The following is a 22519-nucleotide window of genomic DNA, read 5'->3' as shown; positions in this document are numbered from 1 at the left end:
ACCGCTGTCCAATTCCGCCCTTGATCATGCGCAGCGGTGCGATCCACCGGCAGACTCCACCTGTGTGAGGTCATGGTCATGGTCTTCCCGCGATGACCTCTGGATCTGCAGCCCGCGACTCTGACGTGATGACATGCAGCGACTTAAAGCAAGATGATGAAGTTAGCTAATGGTGTTGTTGATACTGTCGACGGGACAGGCTGTAGGTTAGCATAAGCTATCGTGAGTTTTCTTTCTCGGGAGAAGAAGCATTAAAGGTGATGGTGCCGCATACCGACGACCACCACCGACATTGCCGCCGATTCGCCTCCCGGCCCCGTCGCCTCCGTTCCTAGTGGCCGCCCGCGCAGCGCAGCGGCGGCGGGACTCCGCACGACTGAAAATCGGCTCAGGGTTCAACGCCACGGATGGAATGCTGTGGAGGGGGAGGTTCAGGGACGCTGGACCCCTGGACGGGGGGCTTGCCTCTGCCTTGTTTTCTCTGCTCTGGTGCCCCTCTTGCCGGCTGAGGTGCCGCTCATTGCCGTTGACAGTTTGATGAACTGCTGGTGGTGAATGTGAAGGAGGTTTGGTCTGTCAGTCTGTGTCGCTGTGCATCCTTCCCATGTGCGGCGGGCTGCCTTTTCTTGTCCTCCCCCAAGCCGGCCAATCCGCGACGCCACAGTCGTGCGGCTTGCAGGTTTGGCAGGCGTCGCATTGTTTCCAGCGGGAGTGTCCTCTTCTCCTTCCCCTCCTCCCTCCTCCCACTTACTGAGTAGCCAGAACAGAAACAGGCTCCAGGCTGCAACTGCTGCGACCCCAAAAGCCGCCCACTGCGAGAGGTACGGGATACCAACCAGCTGCTCCAAAGCCCCAACTCCCAAGACCAAGGCCCCCCTCCCCCTCCCCAGCCAGTTAAGGCGGGACGACCTTCCATCCTTCGGGAACTTGCGCCCCAAAAAAGGAACCTCCTCCAGCCACACCTCACCCTCCCGCTCTCACCCACCGACTGACTGACTGCAGCTTGGAGGCAGGCAAGGCAAATATTGCAACCAACCGACCAACAACAAGCAAACCTGACATCCCATTTCGTCCCATCTCATCTCCTCCTTTTTGTTCCTTTCTCCCCCTTCCATCCATCTTCTCGACCCATCCATCAACCAACAAACCATCAAGCATCGTTTCCCTGCTTTTTTTCTTTGGATGCAACGATAGACGGTACCGTGCCATTGCATCGCGGTCGACATCACCACCGCACCAAACATCATCCGCCCCATTTACGTCACCCGCACCGCTGACCCCGGCATCAATTCGCAACCCAACCACCAGTGTTGCCTCGCCAGTATTGCCCTGCCTGAGGCTCTGAAGACTTTGCTTCGAACTCGCTCCGTGCGGCTGCCTCCCCCGTCCGTCAGCCACCGTTGTTGCCGCTGCAAACCAAAACCCAGTCTGATCCCCCGTCGTTCTGCGCAGCTTCCGCCGCCGAGCACGAGCCCTTCAGCCTTCTTCCGCCAGCCCGCATGGCCCGCGACGACACGTCCCATCACTAGAGTTGCAGCGACCACAGCCCGCGCTGCATCTCACCACCCCGACGACCCCCGCCGCCCACAATGGCCGCCTTCATCACTCAGCCCGACGAGGGGTACTCAGAGGACCCCCTCAACCCCAGCTTCAGCGGCGCCCAGGATGCCTCGAGCTCTGGCACCAGCGGCAGGACGCCTGCCCACGAGGAATTGACGGCCATCCTCCAGAGGCGCGTCCCCAGCTTGACCAACGACGAGAAGATGGGTAAGTATCGCGGCGAGGAGTTGCTGATGCATATGAGCTGACTGTGTGTTCCTGCAGAACTCGCCATGACAATCATCAACAACATGCCCACCTCCGGCGTCGTCGAGCTCGTCAAGCGAATGCACCCCCGCCTCTACATCGACTTCATCCAGTACCTGCCTCCGGAAGTCTGTCTTAAGATTTTAGGCTACCTCGACCCAGTTGCTCTAATCCGCGTCGCCGGCTCGTGCCGCGCGTGGCATGAGCTGGCTCTCGACAGGAAGCTGTGGGAGCAGCTGTACCACCTTGAAGGCTGGAAGGCCGACTATGAGGCGATCCAGAGACACGAGGACAGCCTCAACGAGCGGCACAAGAACTACACCCTCCACCGGGTTCGATCATCCGAGGACGGCCACACGTATAAGAAGCGGGCCATCTCCGAAGATAACGATTTGGAAATGACCGACGTCGACCGACCCCTAAAGACGGAGGAGTCCGTGACCGGGAACAGCATTTTCGGCAGCCCCGCGTCGTCCTTCACCGGCTTCGGCAGAAATTCCGCCACGCCCACACCTGTAGATGTCGACATGGACCGCTCCTCAGGGTCCAAGAGCCGTAGTGCGGACAGAGTTGACTCCAAGGGCAAGGGCATAGCATCCCCGCTCCACCAGAGTACGCTTGTTGGGGAATATTCGCTGCCGTCCATGGTCCCGACGAACGCTTGTGATGGGCGCCCCCCCGGTGTTCCAGAGTCCAAGCTGTGGTCCTGGGACGCCTCAAGCTCCAAGTATCGTCTCAACTGGAGGTACCTTTACACGATGCGTCGGCGTCTCGAGAGGAACTGGGAGCTCGGCAGGTATTCCAACTTCCAGCTTCCTCGTCCTGACCGCCCCCAAGATGGCCACACAGAGTGCATCTATACTTTGCAATATGACAAGGAATACCTCGTCAGCGGTAGTCGGGACCGCACGATCCGCATTTGGAGCTTGATCAACTACAAGCTGTTGAGAAAACCGCTTGAGGGCCACAACGGCTCCGTTTTGTGCTTGCAGTTCGACGCGGATAAAGACGAGGACTTGATTGTGTCCGGCAGCAGTGACTCTGATGTCATTCTCTGGCGGTTCTCGACAGGGCAAATGATCCAGCGATTGTCACACGCGCACACAGAATCTGTGCTCAATGTCAAGTTCGACAAGCGCATCTTGGTGACTTGCTCAAAGGATAAGTCGATCAAGATCTTTAACCGTAGGCCGCTCAAGTACGGCGACCCCGGATACGGGGATTCTGACATCATCTATGCCGTCCCAACCCACGTGCGAGACTACGGATACTCCAACCCGATGGACGACCTGCCGGTCAAGCCCCCTTACACCATGATCGGTGTCTTGGACGGCCACGGCGCCGCTGTCAACGCTGTTCAGATTTGCGACAATGAAATCGTGTCCGCCAGCGGAGATCGCAATATCAAGGTATGGGACTGGGCGAAGCAGGTTTGCATCCGAACCGTCGTTGGCCATAGCAAGGGCATTGCGTGCGTGCAGTACGATGGCCGAAGAATTGTTAGTGGCAGCAGCGACAACGAGGTCAAGGTGTTTGATAGGTTCACTGGTCTCGAGGTAGCCAGCCTGCGCGCTCACAATAACCTTGTCCGAACCGTTCAGGCTGGGTTCGGCGATCTCCCGTACAGCGCCGAGGAGGATAAGCTGGAGGCGAAGAGAGTCGATCAGAAATACTTCGAGGCGGTTCAGAAGGGAGAAGTCAGTCCGTACGGGGAACAGGGCAGTAGCAGTCGCCGCAGCAGACCTAGGAACGCCGGCAGCAGCAAGCCCGAGGACATCACAGCCTACGGCGCCAACATTCCTCCTGGAGGTGGCGGCGGCAAGTATGCCCGCATCGTGTCCGGCTCGTACGATCAGACTATCATCATCTGGCGCCGCGACAAGGAGGGTGTTTGGAAGGACGTTCATCGTTTGCGTCAAGAAGAAGGTGCGGCGGCGGCGCAGCTCGCCTGGAGAGCGGCATCTGAGGCAAAGGCGCAGGCTCAAGCCAGAACATCCATCGACCAAGTCAGAACATCCATCGACCAGCCCATCATTGCGACCATCACCCCGGAGTCCGCTCAATCATTCATGCACATGATTGAAATCACGGTACCTCAAGGACCTCAGCACTTGCGAAGCGCCCTGATGGAGTACCCTACGATGCTTGCCTACACTTCTCACATCCAGGCCACCATTGCCAGAGAACCTAACCCGCGCACGAGGACCGAGCTGAGGCAGATTCTGCAGGCTGCGTCGTTGGAAATCCAGTTTACCCAAGCTCGTGCTCGAGCCGCTGCGACTGCCGCTGCCACTCGCGAGGCTCAGCCGCTTGCTCCGGCCACGCTCCCTTCGCTTGAGCTAGACGACAGTTCGCCCGGCGGGTTTGACTTGACGCAGATCGACTTCTCTGCGCCCCCGTTCCGCCCATCTGAGGCTCCTGCTGTTGATGTTGAAAGACCTGCGAGACGGCACTACATTGCCCACACGACAACTGCCAACCTCGAGTCGATGCGCACTACTTCAGCGCCTACGAATATCCCTCAACGATCGGCTACGCCCGGAGCAACGCAGACGCCATCACCGGCGGTGCAAGGGCACTTGATGATTCAGGGTCAGAACCAGAACCAGGGCCAGGCTCGCTCATCGTCGCAGCCCCCAGCCAATGCGCAGCCCACACAGCCCGGCGCCCCTGTGCAAACGCAGGCTACGCCCGTCCCGGTGCAGGGAGCTCAAAACCCGGTGCCGGACGCTGATGGAGGCGCGGCGGCGCACCACCCGCACATTGCCAACGCCGACAACGGGCCGGCGCGGGTGTTCAAGCTGCAGTACGACGCCCACAGAATCATTTGTTGTAGTCAGACAACTGTCATTGTTGGGTGGGACTTTACGAATGGCGACGAGGAGCTGCGCGAAGTGGCGCGCCTCTGCCTCTTTGGATCAGTAGATTAGATGTTGGACAGCAGTCACAGACATAGCATAATTGTATCAGGAGGGGAAGTTGACAGGTTTATCATGGCATAGTGGCGTTTGGACGGTAGATGTATAAATTCAAAGAGTAATGGACGACACGTGCTCGCAAACTGGCCCAACGCCCTCAACGCCGTGTTTTCCGTGCAAGCAATCATCACTTCTAACCCGCAGCCTCTTTGACCTTGGCACCCTCCTTCGCCGGCTCCTCGTCCACAAAGTCGGGCAGCTCGTCCTGCAAGAAACTCGGCACGGTGCCCATCTCCGGCTCCAGCTCCGCCTCCATACCCAGCGCCTCCAACTCGGCATCCAGCTCCGCCTCGTCCACATCCTCAGGCACATCGTAGCTCCTCGCCAAACTCTCCTGGATATCATTCCCGATGTCCATCAAATCCGCCATCTCGTCCTGCAGCCGCTCGATCTTGTCAATGTCCACCTTGCCGTACTGCTTCTTGAGCTCCTTGTTGGTCGTCTTCAGCGCGTCGACGGTGGCCATTGTGTTCTTGAGGTTGTCCTGCATCGTCTGGGCCTGCTCCATGTTCCAGACCTGGGACTGCAGCTGGTCGCGCTGCCCTTCGTACATTTTGCGGCGCTGCAGGACCTTGAGGGCTTTTTGCTTGATGGCGTTCTTGCCCGGGCCGTCGCGCATTTTGGAGAGCTTGGACTGGTAGGTTTGCAGCTCGGCGGTCAGGGCGGAGAGCTTGACGTCGATTGAGGAGATGCGGTCGTCGATGTTGGTTATGGCGGAGTTGAGGGTCGGTTTGGGCCCTTTGGGGGCGGCGCCGAAGAGGCGGTTCATTGTGAGGTTGTGGGTGCCGCGGGCACGGTATGGGAGGGGGTTGGCGATGTGCGGTTCTGGTGGTGCCGGGAGGTGGAGGGTGGTGAGTAAGGTGCTGGTTGCCTGGATGACGTTGCGTGGACGGCGGGTGAGGATGGCCGGGAGCTTGGGTGCGTCCATATCGATAGACCCCGCGGTGAGATCGGAGCCGAGTTTATCCGATGTGCCATGTTGCTGGCCTGTGGTGAGGCTTGGCCGACCAATCCCGGTCTTTCAGCTTCATTCCGGACCAGGAACCGAGATCAAATACGATGTCGACTGCCGAATTCCGAGCATCGCAATTTGTGCGATTCTCAAATTTCCTGTTCACACTTTCAACCTATGCTACTCCTCCGATTTTGGATAACTCGAATAGCCGGACAAGTGTCTGCTATGGCCAAACTTCTTCCACCGAACCGCCCCCAATCGAATGACATACCACAATCCCCTGGCTGACCTAGCATGCATTCATACCTGGTCTTCTCATCACAGGTCTGCATTCGCAAACTGAACATTTCGATATGCCGCTGCCCTGCAAATGTCCATTTTCAGGGGTAAGCCATCCGCGTACGTGCCACGAGTCGCCCGTTTACCCGTTACCTAATGGGTTCTCCCCCGTGCCGGGCATCGCAGCAAATGAAGCATGCCAAGATTACCATGACTAAAAGGATACCTGTCGCCGTTTTCCGCGTCCCTTTTATGTGAGCAACCCTGCGAGGCTATCGTAAACTCACAAACCCTCCCTTCTTCTCCCATCTACGTTTTTAGACTGTCCCTAAGAGACCGGCCCCCAAGGAAGAGAAAAGACCTCCCACATGTGACTGTGAAGACGTGAATGTACTTGCGACGCAGACGTACAATGAGACGGTCGGAGCAGGAGCTGGCGCAGATGGAGGAGGAGAAGCTGTGGACGGGCCACGAGCCGATACTCAGCCCGCGGTTTGGGGATGATGACGAGGATGAAGAGCCCGCGGCCGCTGGCGGCTCCGAGACGGAGGCGTGTCTCGGCGACGACGAGGTGAGAGGGCCCGTCGAGGAGGGGGAGGCGTTGCCTGTATACGTATCGATGCATCGGTAAATGCTTTCCGTGGATGTGAGAGGTGCAGAGCATGTGCTGACCGAGGCCAGAGTCCGCCGCCTCATTGTCGCGAGCATAGACGACCCGTACACCGTCGACCAGCTCAGCGACGCACGGCTCAATGTGCGCATTGTCCGGCCGCTCGTGGACAGACTCTACAACCCAAAGGACGTCACGATAGGTACGCCTACACCCTCACACCTGCCACCACCAGACACTGACACCCGGCACAGTCTACTGCCTCCTCGCAAACCGCCTGTACTTCCTCCGCCAGCACGCCTCAACAATCCACCGACCCCTCGCCAAAGCCCGCGCCGCCCTCGCCGAACTCGTCGCCACGCGCCTCTTCCGCCGCTTCCACGAAGACAACCCCGGCGCGCAGGGCCTGCTCGCGCTCTCGCGCATGCTCGTCGGTGGCTTCGACCCCTTCGAGGGCGCCCCCTCGGCCGTCGAGTTCGAGGGCCGCAGCCGCCGGCAGTGGGCCGTGCAGCCGCGCCCCGGCGGCCACGAGCGCAAGCTCACGGCGCTCGAGCTCGCCATCCTCTCCGAGAGCAAAGGCTTCATCGCCTCCGCGGGCTGCCAGCGCGTCGTCACCGCCGTGTACGAGGGGCGCGTGGTGTACACGCCGCTGAGCTTCGTGGACATCCTGCCCGACCACTTCGAGTACCGGCCCATCTCGCTGTACGACCCGCGCAAGGCGCCGATTCTGAACCACTACCGCCTCATCGTGCCGCGCGCGCGGAATCTGATCGAGCTGGGGCAGTTTTTGTTGTTGATGGTGCTGTACTTCATGGCGATGCTGTACCGCCGCAGCAGCAACGAGGTGTACGAGTTTCTGTTCTGTATCTATGCGGCGGGGTGGGTGCTCGACGAGGTGGCGGCGATCGTGGAGCACGGCTGGGCGGTGCACGCGCAGAACCTCTGGTCCTGGCTCGACGTGACCTTCTCCTGCATCTACGGGGTCTACATCCTCGCGCGCGTGTACGACGTCGCGGCGGGCAGCTTCCCGGACGGCCACGGCCCGCACGTGCTCCCGCTCGCGGCGCCGATCCTGCTCACGCGCGTGGCGTTCAACATCGCGCCGGACAACATCGTGCTGATCTCGCTGCACGCGATGATGGCGGACTTTCTGCTGGTGTCGCTGCTTGCGTGCTGGTGCTTCATGGGGTTCCTGCTGGCGCTGCAGTGGCTGATCGACTCGAACGACAACCTCAACGAGACACCCTCCTGGTTCACGATCGGGAAATGGATGCTCTGGATCTGGTTCGGGCTCGACGGCACGGGGATCGAGGAGAGCGTGCAGTTCCACGTGCTGCTGGGCCCGGCGCTGATGATCGGGTTCGCGTTTTTGGGGAACACGCTGTTCCTCACGATCCTGGTGGCGATGCTGACGAACACGTTTTCCAAGATTGTCAAGGGCGAGGAGGCGGAGGTGCAGTTCCGGAGGGCGGTGCTGACGTTCGAGGGGGTGAGGTCGGACGCGCTGTTCATGTACCCGCCGCCGTTTAATGTGTTTGCGCTGGTGGTGCTGGCGCCGGTGCGGTTCTTCGTGGAGGCGGAGACGTTTCATCGGGTGAATGTGGCGCTGATACGCGTGGTGAACCTGCCGACGCTGCTGCTGATCAGCCTGTGGGAGCGGCGGCTGTTCTCGCGGCGGGCGCGGAGGGGCATGGCGGGCGGAGGGGGGAGGAGGCGGCGGTGGAGGTTTTCGGGGCTGAGTCCGCACGGGGATATACAGGCCGTGTTCGAGACGCGGCCGCCGCCTGATGTGGCGGATCTGATTGAGGGGCTGGATGCGCTGGAGGAGAAGGAGGAGGGGGTGAGGTTGCGGGCGGGGGTTCGGACGGCGGTGTTGGAGCATGATGAGTGAGGTGGTTTACGGGTTGTAGGATTATGTTGGGTAGGTCATGGGTCTTGGTAGAAGAATGGGCGTTTGGGGGTTGGGTAGACTTGTGAGTAGCATTTGCTGGCGTTCATCGGTCCAGTATGATGAATGGAGTCTTCTGTTTGTTTCGAAGCGTTCATTACCTACCCCTGGGATGTTTACCCCTGTGAAGAATTTTGACTATCCTATGGCACTTATGTGTTTGCTTAATGTCTGCTATCACCTCTGTTTTTTCATCGTCTACACTATTTTCTTTATTTCCTGTTTTACCAAGTCTAAGGGATATTCTTAGCAAAGGATATCGAGTGGTTTAGGCTCTTCCTGACCTTGATGTCGAGGAATGCCTGGATAGATACAAAATAGGCCGAAAGAGAGATACATAGCAGGAATACTTCAGAAGACAGTCAGGAATGCAAAGACGTTCCCATCTTGATTCAGCCCTATCAGATGTGCGGGTCGTCCCGCGGCGGACTTCAGACGATGGCAGCAGAACGTGGGGGTCCCTGCCACGCGAATGTCACTGTTGATTTTCTGCTATCATGCAGTAAAATTGGGTGTTGATAGCCCCTCCACCGCTGCAACACCAAAACAACGCCCAGCTGCCACGCTTCCGAGGTGCCGAGAAACACGTGGAGGTGCGTCCCATCGTCGCCAAACAAAACCAAACAGAGCCAATCTGACGTGCAGCAGCCTGCAGCACCAAGAAACCACATTACGAATCCTCCGTCACGCAGGCACTAGCCCTTCCAGTCGACCACGGGAGGGTCCGCCGGTTAGTGTTGGTTGGCCTCTCTGTTGTGTACTTTTGTGCTCGCATCTGATTTTTCTGGCGGCCCCTCGTGGCCCAACCAACCTCAAAAAGTCACACCCCGCCATCGCGTCGTCACTTGACCCCGCGACGCACTCAGGTCACAACCACCTCACCACAGTCGCGCGACGACACCCACGGTTTTTTCACCTGGTGCTCATCCCAACTTCTCGACAGTCACTACCGCACAGCAACACATCAACCACGAAAAAAATGTCGCTATTCGGAAACTTCGACGTCGCGAAGCTGGCCTCCCAGCTAGGCGGCTTCACCATCCCCGACGATCCCGAGATCCAGCACGAATACGGTGAGCCTCTTCACATCACTCCCGCAGGCTCCTTCTGACCCGCCCCCAGGATCAAAGGACTTTGGCTACAGCAACCACGGCTCCCACCCCGGCGGCTACGACGGCCAGCCCCCCTCAGGCTACGCCGGCGGCCCCCAGAACGGCGCCGACGAGTACAAGCGCGAGCACCCCGACGCCTTCGGCACCGCCGACCCAGAGCGCTCCGCCGCCGCCTCCTACGGTGCGGGCGCGTTCTCTGCCGCCGCAGCCGGGACCTACGGCGCCCAGGCCCCTTATCCCACGGACTCGCCCCGCCCGGAGCACCGCTACGGCGACCAGCAGAGCCCCTACCCCTCAGAGTCCCCGCGCCCCGAGCACCGCCCGTACGGGGAGAGCGCGAGCTCGTACCGCCCGCCGCCGCCCGAGCACGGCTATGAACGCCCGCCCTCGCCGCGTCTGCCGGACGGCTGGGCCAAGAGGTTCGATGAGCGGAGCGGGCGGTGGTACTACGTCAGTCCGAACAACTCGACGCAGTGGGAGCCGCCTGCGCCGGAGCCGAGGTACGAGGATCGGTATGCGGGAGGAGGGCACTCGCCTCAGCCGGGGTATGGCGGTCACTCACCGGCGGAGTACGCTGCTGGCGCGGTGGCGGCGGGAGCGGTTGCGGGCGCTGCTGCGGGGTACTACGCGGGACATGGCTACGAGCAGAGCCAGCCTCATCAGCAGCAGCCGCAGTATCATGACCCGAACCGCTCGTATGGTCAGCCTGGATACGGCCAGCCTCAGGGATCGCCTTATGGACATCCTCAGGGATCTCCGTACGGACAGCCTCACGCATCTCCACATGGCCAGCCTTCAGGATCCCCGTACAGTGGCGGATCGCCATATGGACAGCCGCAAGCTTCGCCGTACGGTCAGCCCCAGCAGCAGGCGTATGGACACCCGTACGGCCAGCAATATGAGCAGGCTAGCGAGGAGAAAAAGAAGAAGAAGAGCAGCAGCAGCAGTAACATGCTGCTCGGCGTGGCGGGTGGTCTTGCTGTCGGCGCTATAGGAGGAGCCCTCATTGCGAACGCTCTGGGTATGCTGCTTGTCTCTTGTCAAGCCAGATTACTAACAGTTCTGCAGACTCCGACTCCGATGAAGAGCGCCACCAGGAGCGATACGAACGAGGCAGCGACTCCGGATCCGAGCACCGCTACCGCGAGTACGAGCGCGACGAGAGCGACCGGGAGTCGTTGCGGGAGGCCAGGAGGGAGTACGAGGAGGAGCTGGCCAGCGCGCGGGGGTCGAGCTGCAGCAGCAGCGACCGCGAGTCGAGCTGCAGCAGCAGCGACCGCGAGTCGTTGCGTGAGGCGAGGGAGGAGTATGAGGAGGAGTTGCATGATTACTATGATGACTGAGACAGCTGATGGTTAAGTCGATCATCGGTTCTTAATGCATAGAGATACCTGTCAGCAAACTTCAAAACAAGTGATTCCCGATGCCAGCATCATTTTGAGTTGATTTATCAAGAACCCCTTATCTTGCCAGATAGCGATGGTTCGCCTCACTGCAGACATCCTGGGCGTCTTCCTCCGTCTCTGTGAAAGTGCATGCTCCCCACCAGCCAAGCAGATCTATTGGATATGATACATATAGAACGAAGATGAGGAGAATGGGCGTGGTTCACAACAAGATTAAGCGTTCCACTGTTCCGTTTTCTAATGCATAGCTGCGGCGGTTCCTCTCCAAGGCTCTGTCTGGTCTTGATACTTGCTTTTCTGCTTGTTTGGACTTCGCGTTGGATTCTTTGCCCGCCGCTCAGCGTTGCCGTCTAGTTCTTATCCCTTTCGTATACCCAATGGATGAATGAAGACAAGTGCACAACCACCCTTCTAACTGCTTCTGCCCTTTTGTGATGGAGTGTGTATGAAAGTCATCCATTGGCTGTGATGGCCTGTTTCAGGTTGGATGGGTACGGCGCCAGGCAGGGATATCCTGTTACATAACAGCGACCACTGCCTACGATTGTTCTTTTTTTGGTTTTTAGACTATGCTGTTTAAGAGTGATTTATAAGAGGAGCTTTCTCACCTTGGTGCTGTGGTGGTGGTCCTAGTCCTTTTCCTAATGCCGCAATGCTTCCGATTATAAAAGGAGGGATGTCACTGAAGTTGGCTTTTCCCCAGCAATTCGATTGCTCTTGGGTCCATTATTGTGGAATGGATTGGTCAAATAGCAAGGTAATGATTACTCCCGCGGGCTCCGAAAGTATCGGCCATCTTCGCCTCTAAAGGGTATGTGGGCTGTTTGGTTGCGTACTCTCATAGTTGGATAGGCCTCGTTAGTTGTGCAATACTCCAGAGACTCTGGCGGTGACGATGGACGACGAACCGAAGAGGGGTTTGAAACGCTTTTCGAGATGCTGTCGGGTCGGTTATTTAGAACTGACCACTGCAGTAGAAGCAAATACACATCCGATACGAAGCTTTCGCAAATGCCAAGAATTGCGAGGCCCAAAAGGTCAAGAAAATCACAAAAAAGGGTGAAGAAATGAGATGCTCTATTACTGCTATGGTTAAGTCATTGACTATCTGCGGGAATGTTTTAACCATCCATCCGCCGGCTATTGGGCCATGTGACGGTGAACAGAATCGCCAATTTGGCGCGAGAGATGTAAGAACAGCCCTGACGGCAGAAATTGTTTTGGTGGATCTTGAGCCAACTACCAATAGGCAAGCATTCATATTAAACACTATTTCCTGGAAAGTATCTGGCAGTCATGCAAGTTGCGATTGAGATATCCCCTCTCCTGGAAGCCCTCAAAAAACGTCTGTTTCATTACATTACCATCTTCCAGCCAGATCTCACCCAATCTCATAGCTTCCAAACCTGCAAGTTGCGGTACCGAGCTACCAGAGGCTGCATCTGCCTGAACCCGATCCTCCCATCCCGAATCACCGGCCCAGTCGACTTGTCATCATTGAACTCAAAGATGGGAAGGTCGTTAATACTAAACTTGACCTTCCTCTTGTCCTTGACAACCTCGATCTTGTAAAACGCCCCCGCGGCATCAGGGACAGGGGGCAGCGGATCAGCTCCCTGCGCAACCAAATGAAACCCAGGCGACTTCCTCAAGTTGGCCAGGTGGAACGCCCGCTCCTCAGGCCACCGCCTCCGAAAGTACGACGCGTGCAGCGTCCGGATGTCGCTGGAGTGGTACTGCGGGTAGCTCCCGTTGCGGGGCTTGAGACTGGGGTCGAAGGTGCTGAGCTTGCCGTCGTCGGCGGCGGAGGCGGCGCCGAAGAAGAACATGGCGAGCCCGGGCTCGGCGCGCGGGGAGAACTCCCAGGTGATGCGGATGCCGTCGGGGAAGACCTCGGGCACCCAGTAGACGAAGTAGTCGTCCGGGCCGCCGGCGCCGGCGAGCTCGATGGTGCCGTTGACGGCGGTCACGTTGAGAGGCCCCTCGGGGATCCAGGTGGCGACGTCGGCGGTGGAGTTGAGCGGGTTGGAGTAGAGGAGCTGTTCGGCGGCCATGACGGGCAGGGCGAGGGAGAGGAGGGGGGCGAGAGGGCGCATCTTGGGAGAGAGGAGGATGTTGGGGAGGGAGGTGATTTTGATGGAGGGGTGCAGGGCCCGGTGGAGGTTCGGCGCGGGTGCGGAGCGGGGTGGGCGGCGTGTAGTCGGATCGTCCCCGGTGCGCGGGTTGCCTTTGGAGATTGAGGACGAAGACGATGGAGAAGGGTTACATTCTCAGACTGGGTGGATGACGGTGCTTTTTGAATGTTTTTCTGTTCAGTAAATGTTTCCTCATTTCAAGCTCCCCCTCTTCTCTCATCTTGGCGCGCGGTCGAAAGAAGCGCATCGGAAAACTTTCGTCTTGCGCCAACGGTGTGATGCTGCACCGAGATGAACCGAGTCCGGGGTCCCCCGGCGGTGGAGACGGGGGAGGTTGACGGATGCATGAGCTAAACTCAGGAGGGGCAGCTACTGCAACGTCTGCGATGTTGTGATTATGATTGCGAAAGGTGTGATTAATCAAAGAAAATGTGATTATTTCTCAATAACACTGAGTGCTGCTGGGGTTTCTTTTCAACATTGCGTATCTTGATTGCTCGTCCGTCAAGCACGCGATTGGAAACGTCGGATGAGGTGTGAGCGATGAGTTCGTCGGATTCCTGCGCATGATGACCCAGGTCCGCAGTCAATCGAGGTCCGGATGGCTGGTTCAAGTTCCACCAATTGAAGGGTGGAGATCGGCGTTGCATCCGGCAATGAGCCTAAATCTGACTTGAAGATGAATGGAAGTCTGTTGTGACCCTATAAAGCTTGCCAAGATGCGAGCATCCTTGGATATGTCCTCATCAATGGGACGAACGCGACGCCGAAGGATCCGGTAAACTTCAGTCCTTGAAGAGAGCGGGGCTGTCCGTTCGGCCGGAACAATGAATTCCACTTTAATCCCGCCGGAACGGAGGCAGCACGGAGCAACGATCCATGAGAAGCGGTATTTGTATTTGACGAAGCGGTGATCAATATTGCGATCCAATCCGCCACGTTGCTGAGATGCATAATATATACAAGAAACATTACTTATTAATCCCACATCACCACGTGTTATACGAGTCGATGATGTTATCAACATCACTCTCGTCGTCGTCCTTGTTCACCGTGACCCCGACTCGGGAACCAGAGAACCTCTCGGCCGGCCACCCCTGCATCGTCCACTTCGCCTCGACCACATCCCCTCCCATAATGAGAGTGTGCTCCAAAAGACAGCTATCGTTCTTCATCATGGCACCGCTCAACAACCTGCTGCCCGTCCGCAACACACACCTGTCCCCGATCTCGAGGCGGTTCAAGTCAAACTTGCCGCGGGTATTGATATGTGCCACAACACTCGCATCATCCACCACAACCCTGTCTCCGAGCGTAATCAAATCCGGCTCGGTGAACATCAGGCTCGGCTCCCCGTTGGCGAATAGTGCGCAGTCCTTGCCGATCTTGGCGCCCAACGCGCGGAAGTACAGCACCATCCAGTGCGTGCCCGTCAGCATGCCCAGCACCCCGTGCCCGCGGTAGCAGTGCCGTCGCAGCCGCTCGATCGCGAGGAAGAGCTGCCACCGCTGGCAGTACGGCGACTTGTCCCAGTCGTAGTTGCCCGGCTGCCGGCGCCCGAGGAGGAGCCACTTGGCACCGACAACGAGCGCCAGCGCGACGACCGCGTGGAGGGTCATGAGGACGGAGATGCCCGCGAAGGAGAGCACGTAGAGCAGGATGACGGCGTACCAGTCGTTCTTGCTCTCGGCGTGGAAGATGTCGTAGACGCTGTTGATGAGCTGGATCGAGGAGATGGTGGGCACGTTCCAGTAGAAGGCGGTGAAGACGGTGATGAAGGTGGAGTAGAGAAAGATGGTGCCGGGCCCGAGGACGCGGTAGGATGCCTGGTTGAGGTAGAAGGCCCTTCCGAACGGGGACGCGTCGTTTGCGTCTGGCTGGGCTGCGGGTGCTGTTGGTTTCGGCGCGGGAGTTGGGAGGGGTTTGCGCGGCACGATGAGCCTGTCGGCGGCCATGGCCTTCTCATTGGGGAAGTACCGGCTCGCTCGCTTCTCCTGCTTGAAGCTCTCGCGGCAGGTGGTCAAACAGACGGCGTCTCCGCCCTTAGAGCCGACGAAGGTGCCGCCTTTGGCGTACAGCTTGTTCCGTCTCGTCAACGCGCCGGAGCCCATGGTGGTCCGCTCGCCGACTTCCACTCCCGGCAGGAGACAGACGCGGTCGGCGATCATGGCGCGGTCCTGGATGATGATCTTCTCTGAACCGATGCTGTCTGAGGTGATCAAGTGAGAACGCGATCCGAAGACCACGTCGTTGCCGATGTCGAGGAGGTGGTAGTCGGTGATCACGGGGCCGGTGCCGGGCCAGTACACCCGTTTGCCGATTTTCCCTCCCATCATGCGGACGGCGACTGAGGTGGCCTCGTAGTGCGAGCCAAAGAGCCCGGTGACGTCGTGGAGACGGGCACCTGGGAGAAGCTTTCGGATGAGATCCGTCCGCCAGGTTTCGATATTGCCTCGGGTTTTGTTGGGGCCGCCCCTGAGCGGACCGAACATGGCGTCCAAGAGGAATTTCACCAAGACGGCGAAGCCAAATACGAAGAAGGGCGTGAAGATGGATCGCAGGATTAAAGCGAGGTAGTGGTATCCCACGCGGTGGCTGTGAGTAAACCACTCGAGGATGTCCCTCATCGGCGAGTGACTGCTGAGAGGCTGGTTGAGGACCATGCCGACGAGGCCGCTGAGCCACGGGGTCAGCGACAGGAGCCAGCCGATGGCTAATAGAGGCATGGTCCCGAGAATTGTGAGCAGCCAGTGCGGCTTCGGAGCCTTTGTTGGAAGTGTGTCCCTGTTCGATTCATCCGCATCATCCAGCTCCCAGCTGGACGAGTTGGGTCCTATGCAGGTGTTGGGCGGGATGACGGCCCCCGGCGCAACGATTGAAGAGAAGCCCACGGAGGCCTTCTCACCGATGATGATGCGTCCGAGGTACATCGAAGTGTTGGCCTCCGCCGCGAACGGGCGGCAGATACACTTGGCGAGGACGACGCCGTCGCGGATGTCCAGGAGATCCCATTCCCCAAACGAGACGCCGGAAAGCTTGACGTCTTTCCCAATCTTTGCTCCGAGCATGCGCAGGTATATGCACATCGTGTAGTCGGAGAATCCAAAGATGCCCTCGCCGCAGAGGCTGACGATCTTCTGTACCATCCACCAGCGGGTGTGATAGAGACCCCACATGGGATAGACACCTTCGCGGTAGCGTCCAATGATTGCCCATTTGGCGATGATGCCTGCGAACGGCATGGTCATTCTCATGATGATCTGCGCGAAGACAATGGAGGCTGTGAGGTTGAAGAGGCGCCCGGGAACGGATTCGTTGGTGGGCCAGAACTGGGTTTGCGCGAGGGCGACAAGGAAGACGGTCCACTGGAGAGCTCTGCGCATGGGGTAGAAGACGACGAGTGGAAGGAGCTGGACGGCCATCAGCCATGGGTTTGTCGAGCTTTTCGGTTCGGTCGTGACGAGGTGGTCGTCGTTCGCTTTGGCGTCTTCGTCGTGGAAGGTCGAGGCGGAGATCTTGTCGATGTGCGCTGAGATCTCGGTGACCGTTCCGTTGTTGAAGATGAGACTTATTGGAATGCTGGTGTTTAGCTCTGACCGGAGTGCGGACATGAGCTTTCCGGCGCTGAGGGAGTCTCCTCCCAAGCTGAAGAAGTCGGTTCCCGTCGGGATGTCTGAGGGGCTGCATGAGAGCACCTCTGCGAATATCTTGGTCACCTTGCCCTCGGTCGTGCTTGATAGGCCCTGAAGCTGGTCGGCGAGAAGCTGATTCAGGTCTTCTTGGAGTCTCGTCTCGTCGATGATTCCCTTCTCGGACTGAGGAAGCGGCAGCCTCATGGCATGGAACTTGCTGGGTATCATGTAGTTGTGGACTTGAGTCGCCATCTCCTGCCGGACATGGTCCAAGAACTCAACACTAAGGGGCTCTAACCCGGGAGTCTTGGGTGCGAGGAAGGCCTCAGCCATGCCGAGTCTCGAGTCGAAGCGGAGATAGCCCTCAAAGCTCGCTGGCGTGATGGAGCACAGGCAAGCGGCTAGCTCGTCGGGATCTATGATGCACAGGCGAGAGGATATTGGCACGTCGAGAGAGGTATCTGGCGGAGGGCAGTCGGCTTCCCAGTGTCTCTCGATGTAAGGCGTTGCGTCTGTCAGCTCTGGCAGTTTCAGCCTTTCAGCCAACTTGATTCGCAAGATCTTGTTGTTCTTCTTCGGAAGATCTTCCATGTAAACGATGCAAACGGGCCACTTCGCCTGCTGCAGCGATTGCTTGAGTGCGTTCTGGATTGTCTTCAAGTCGACTCGGGGCCTACCCACGGCGGGGACGATGGCGACTCCTACAACCTCCTGAAGGACATCATGAGTTGCAGAGAACGCGAGCACCTGCGAGATGCGTCCTGAAATCGGCGTTCCGAAAGCCATCGATGCGGCCATGATGGCATTCTCAACCTCAAAAGGCGAGATTAGCTCCCCGCCACGGTTGATGACCTCTTTGCTCCTACCCGTGATGTATAGATACCCGCCATCATCCATATATCCCAGGTCGCCAGTATCGAACCAACCATCTTCGTTGAAAGGCGATTTGTCGAAAGATCCGTCCGGCTTGAGGTATCCCGAAAACACCGGCTCTCCTCGGACGCAAATCCTTCCCACTTCGCCGGGTGCTACACGTTCGTCGGAGTAGTCGAGGATGGCCAGGTCCGGCCCCGTGCTGATTCCTGATGTTCCTGGGCGGTCTAACTTGTAGTCTAGCGGAGGCGTCGAGATCGGCATGCACCTAGCGTTGCGTCAGTCGCGATAGCTTGACGCGAGAAGGAGCTAGACTTACTCAGTCATTCCGTAGCTCGGCAACACGACGCAGTTGAACGTGTCCCTCAGCTGGCAGGCGAGCGATGGGAGCAAACCACCCGCCGCGTTGCATGCAAGTCGGATCTTGCTATTCCGCAAGGCCGTAGGTCGTGACTCTGCCCCCGCCAGAATGACCGAATGCATGGACGGCGACGCGTAGTACCACGTCGGCTGGATCTCCTCGTTCATGTCCCAGAAGAGACTTGGGTCAAAGGCGGGGCAGCATATCGTCGAGCCTCCAGAGAAAATGGGCGCGAAGATGTTTCTCACCAAGCCGCCGCTGTACACCATTAGCTGGAATCAAAAGCCTGCGCTTTGCAGCTTCACTTACACGTGGAACAACGGCATCATGTTGAGACAGATGTCTGCGGACGTCAGACCCCACGAATCCACCACGAAAGAAATGCCTGCAACCATGGAGTGTGTCGTCAAAGGCACGACCTTCTTCGTCCCCGATGTCCCGCTGGTGAAGAGGATCAACGCGACCTCGTCGGCCTTGTTGGGCCGAGGGGTGTCTGAGATCGGCAGAGGGGAGCCCGCCATTGTCTGGAGAGTGATGTCGTCGCCCTGATTCCACTCGGCAAAGACGACCTGGATGCCGGACTTGGAGACCCAAGCACTGTTCAAATCCAGCTTCTTGTAGTCCTCTGGCGTGGTGATGATGCACCGCGCGCCGGCCTGAAGAACATCGGCCTGGAACTGCTCCGGGCCTACCGCGGGGTTGATGGGCGCAGCGGTGTAGTACGTTGCAACGGCCATGACCGCCGCAGCCAAGAGCGGCCCGTTCGGAAGCGCGATGGCGACAATCGGGTTCCGTGTCCCGTGTTCGAGGGGCAATCGGAAGCATTCGACAAAGTTCCTGAGACCGCGGTGGGTGATGTAGTTGCTGGGACTCGTCGACCGCAGCGCTGGCCTGTCGTCCCGTCCGATGAACTGCCCGAAGGAGTGGTACGACTCCTTCACCAATCTCCTCGTCTTTTCAATGAGCCATTTTGAGTCCTCGTCGGGGTTTGTTTTGGTTACTTCGGGAAGGCATCTGGTGAGTCTGGTGTGGCAATCGATGAGAGGCAGTGGGGGCCAGGAGCCGGGTATCTCGGTCAAGAGTGTGTACAAGAGGTGGAGGGGCCTCAGCGAGGGCTCTTTGGGTTCGTAGAGAGATCGGAGGATTTCCTCGTGATCGAAATTCGAAGATTGTAAGGAAAGAAATCGTTCATCGGTCTTGATAAGGTCGGGGGTCAACTGGTAAAGAGCGTCGACTAGACCCCTCAGATCTTTGTGGTTCGTGAGCGTCATCATGAAAGATCGTCGCGTTGAAACCAGCTATTTTGGGAAAGAGCCCTCTAAAATTGGGAGAAGGCAGTCAACAAAAACGATTGAAAGCCTCGAAGAACCTAATCTGAGGCGACTTGGTGAAAGCTGGTGATCTCGATAGAACCACTTGACTGCAAGCAAATGCGATGCGCAAGAAACGAATGTGGACGCACACAACAACCTGGTAAGGACTGTGATGATGTGCTCGAAGAGCGCACCGTTGAAGGAAAGCCCCCGAGACGAATGTGCAAGAGGAAGAAGGACAGAAATCATCAACTCTGGCGAGACACCCGACGGATTCATTGCAGGACTTACACACAAGACGAACCGCATGGGCGCCATGCATCTGCCGTCCAGACGCCGAGCCTGGAACAGCCCATAGTGCAGCCATCGAGACCCGATAGAGGCAAGGAGAAAAGGTCTAGCGAGTGTCTCTTATTCCCTAATCGCGAAATCTCTCCCGGAGCTTGCAGCTTCGAAAAGCAAGCTTAACATGAATAAAGCCGCGCCATGTTTGCTGCCGTTCCTGACCCTTGGGATAGACTATCGTCGACGGGAGGAAGCTTGGCTGCATCGGGTGGCTCTAGCGTCCAGGTCTTGCGTGTTAAGGGATGGGGCTGCAGACGGGAGATGAGTGGTCTTGCTGTTGGTTGCCATGTGGCTTGGTAGCTGAAAGAGTCTGCAAAGACGAATCAGAGCGTTAGATCGGTACTATCCGACGTGCTAAGAGACAAGATGGCTAGTTGTGTTGCTAAGGTAGCATGGTTCTGGTCTCCCTGCTCCTTATCTCCCCACGCCAAGGGTTTGGCATTTCTTCTCGAACGTGTGTGTGTATGCCATGCAATGAGGGCAAGGGATAGCGTATTGAAACCAACAGAGCCGATCAATCAGTTGCGTACACTTTTCCTGAGCTCTGGTCATGATGCATCGTTCGAGTACGACATGCACTTCGGACTTAATCTTGCCCTTCGACCGTCAGCGGAAAGCCGTTCCCGAGAAAAGCAAGTATTCGGGCCCACCATGGCATGATCTGTATCGATTGCGGGTGTTCGTCAACGATCCCTTACGTCTGGTGTTTAATTTCACAATTGTGTCTGATTGCGATGTTATATGCTCAGCGTATCGATGACAATTGACCAACAACATTTCGACTTCATGAAGATTTATAGATATGGCATGCGGCTGTAGCAACAACAACCTCTGTTAGATGCAAGTTCGTTCCCACTGGTCCGGCTCTCTCGGGTAGTTTGGCATGCCGAAATCCATCTTCAGGGTTCGTTCCGTACAATCATCCTATGACCACATCCTCATCCTGCGATACCCATAGACGTGGTCCCGGGAATGTGGAATGTGGTATCCCACCGGCAACGCTACCGCGTCGTCATATGTAACTGAAGACGTCCCCTGTAAAGCTCTGTTCAACAACAGACGAACAGGCCTTCTACGCCCCTGACATGAATCGTCTGCTGCGAGCCTACAGAGGAATCCGCTCCGGGACTGTAGCTAAACTCTATTCCAGTCTCAGACAAATTAGAAACCCATCCCACCGGCCACCGGCGGACTCGAATAGAGAGAGAATATGGGACTGTGCCCCCAAATGATTGGACAGTACACATTTGAACGGCCAGTTCGCGATACCGAACGGACCGCTGCGATACCCTTTCAATACCGTCCGTCATCTCGAATGAATCGTGATAGCAGCATCCCGGAAGCTTCGTCGCAACTGTCAGCAGGGTGCAGATGGCCCGACCGAATGAGAAACCAGGAGCGATAAATCTACAATTTAGACTAAGCCGATGGGATATCGCGTCGATGCCTTTATAAAACCAAGAATGATCTGCAAGTTGTTGGTTAGGACGATTCTTGGTCCCTCGTGAACAATTGCCCAGCAGGTCTCTTCCGTCTTCATTCGTTCAGATCATCCGATCTATTCGCTCTTTTCCCATTCAATTCGGTGTGACATATCAGAAAGAATTTTTTCAAAATGTCGCCCTCTTTCGTTTCCACCTTGTCCCTCCTTCTATCTGCGGCTGGTGCCGCTAACGCTGCCAAGCAGTGTCCCATCCAATTCGAGGGCCGAGTGCCGACCAACTTCACTCCTACCGACTTCGATACGTCAGCCAGTCCCTTCAACAACGGCTTTGTCTTCGGCAAGGGCCTCAAGGCTAGCGATGTCGTGACCATCCCGACTGGCCTCAACTCTCTCGTGGGTCGCTGCTTAAGCTTGACGATAGAAAACCCCCGTTGCTGATGCCCTGTACAGTTCGATGCGAACTTCAGCAAGCCCTTCGAAGTCAACATCGATGACCGCTCCATCTTTGCACCGACCGAGACCAACGTGCAAACAGGTTTCCGCCGTGCGGAGATGCTGCCCATGAGCAACAACGGCACAGACCCGTCCACCGCCGGAATCAAGACAGTTCATTGGAGTATGATGAAGGACCCGAAGAAGCCCCTTAACCTCACGCACGAGTATCAAATGGTCTTCCTTGAAAGCTCCATCTTCAGCTCGAACCAGTACGCGCTCAAGTACGGAGACCTCATAGGCATCCACCCCGCGGACCCTGATGTCTTGGTTCTCTTCGGCAACTCGAACACCAAGCCCTTCCAGCCCGAGCTCTTCAGGACTAAGTTCACGGACGGCGTCTTTCACAACTTTGCGCTGACATTGGATTTCACCAAGAAGTAAGCAGAGAGAATCTCACTCTAGAAGCCACTGCTAACAATGTCTCGAAGCATGACCCAGATCTACTACTCCCAGGGCAGCGCCCCCCTCGTTGCCCAGGGCAAGCCGGTTGAGAACGACATTTCTGGCCAGGGACAGTTCCACTTTGGCGTCCTGAAGAAGTCGATCAACGGCACTGGCGACACTACAAAGACTGGTTTCCACGAGTCTGGCATCAACGAGGGTATCATCTTCGGAGGCATCTTCGAGGAGGACAGCGCTGACGGCTGCATGTCTCTTTCTCCTTAATTTGACGACGCGTTGCAGCAATGTTTACAAGGACCTAGACTCTTCTCCAGCCGGATCGTGAGAGATATAGACCCCCATAGAACAGAGCATGGCAAAAACCACCCCCAGAAATAGAATATCGATGGTCAATAATTGAGGTATCTAAATGTGATGTACGCTGA

General features: G+C 57.4%; 7 protein-coding genes across 7 annotated transcripts; 4 read left to right on the top strand and 3 right to left on the bottom strand.

The window, feature by feature from the left end:
- Positions 1–1589: 1589 nt before the first annotated feature.
- Positions 1590–4736, top strand: BTRC (F-box/WD repeat-containing protein 1A; the record flags this gene model as incomplete). The annotated part of the gene is made up of 2 exons (XM_037330049.1): positions 1590–1767; positions 1825–4736. 2 exons carry the CDS (start codon positions 1590–1592, stop codon positions 4734–4736), a joined length of 3090 nt encoding a protein of 1029 aa, XP_037171728.1.
- A 181-nt stretch (positions 4737–4917) lies between these two features.
- CHMP5 (Charged multivesicular body protein 5) lies at positions 4918–5553 on the bottom strand (the record flags this gene model as incomplete). The annotated part of the gene is made up of 1 exon (XM_037330048.1): positions 4918–5553. One exon carries the CDS (start codon positions 5551–5553, stop codon positions 4918–4920), a length of 636 nt encoding a protein of 211 aa, XP_037171727.1.
- Positions 5554–6430: 877 nt separating this feature from the next.
- Positions 6431–8519, top strand: CGCA056_v014805 (Calcium channel YVC1; the record flags this gene model as incomplete). Its single annotated transcript, XM_037330047.1, has 3 exons — positions 6431–6645; positions 6700–6830; positions 6883–8519. The coding sequence occupies 3 exons, from the start codon at positions 6431–6433 to the stop codon at positions 8517–8519; spliced, it is 1983 nt and encodes a 660-aa protein (XP_037171645.1).
- A 1036-nt stretch (positions 8520–9555) lies between these two features.
- Positions 9556–11031, top strand: CGCA056_v014804 (uncharacterized protein; the record flags this gene model as incomplete). The annotated part of the gene is made up of 3 exons (XM_037330046.1): positions 9556–9649; positions 9699–10709; positions 10757–11031. 3 exons carry the CDS (start codon positions 9556–9558, stop codon positions 11029–11031), a joined length of 1380 nt encoding a protein of 459 aa, XP_037171729.1.
- Positions 11032–12485: 1454 nt separating this feature from the next.
- yesU (Uncharacterized protein) lies at positions 12486–13190 on the bottom strand (the record flags this gene model as incomplete). Its single annotated transcript, XM_037330045.1, has 1 exon — positions 12486–13190. One exon carries the CDS (start codon positions 13188–13190, stop codon positions 12486–12488), a length of 705 nt encoding a protein of 234 aa, XP_037171731.1.
- Positions 13191–14218: 1028 nt separating this feature from the next.
- CGCA056_v014802 (putative peroxisomal-coenzyme A synthetase) lies at positions 14219–19366 on the bottom strand (the record flags this gene model as incomplete). Its single annotated transcript, XM_037330044.1, has 3 exons — positions 14219–18002; positions 18054–18353; positions 18405–19366. The coding sequence occupies 3 exons, from the start codon at positions 19364–19366 to the stop codon at positions 14219–14221; spliced, it is 5046 nt and encodes a 1681-aa protein (XP_037171730.1).
- A 2002-nt stretch (positions 19367–21368) lies between these two features.
- On the top strand, positions 21369–22358 carry CGCA056_v014801 (uncharacterized protein; the record flags this gene model as incomplete). The annotated part of the gene is made up of 3 exons (XM_037330043.1): positions 21369–21590; positions 21648–22069; positions 22121–22358. The coding sequence occupies 3 exons, from the start codon at positions 21369–21371 to the stop codon at positions 22356–22358; spliced, it is 882 nt and encodes a 293-aa protein (XP_037171733.1).
- Positions 22359–22519: the final 161 nt, after the last annotated feature.

Source organism: Colletotrichum aenigma (genome assembly GCF_013390185.1).
Source record: "Colletotrichum aenigma strain Cg56 chromosome Unknown KSG_Cg56_contig10, whole genome shotgun sequence".
Taxonomy (NCBI): Eukaryota; Fungi; Ascomycota; class Sordariomycetes; order Glomerellales; family Glomerellaceae; genus Colletotrichum; species Colletotrichum aenigma.
This window is presented reverse-complemented; position numbering and strand designations above follow the sequence as displayed.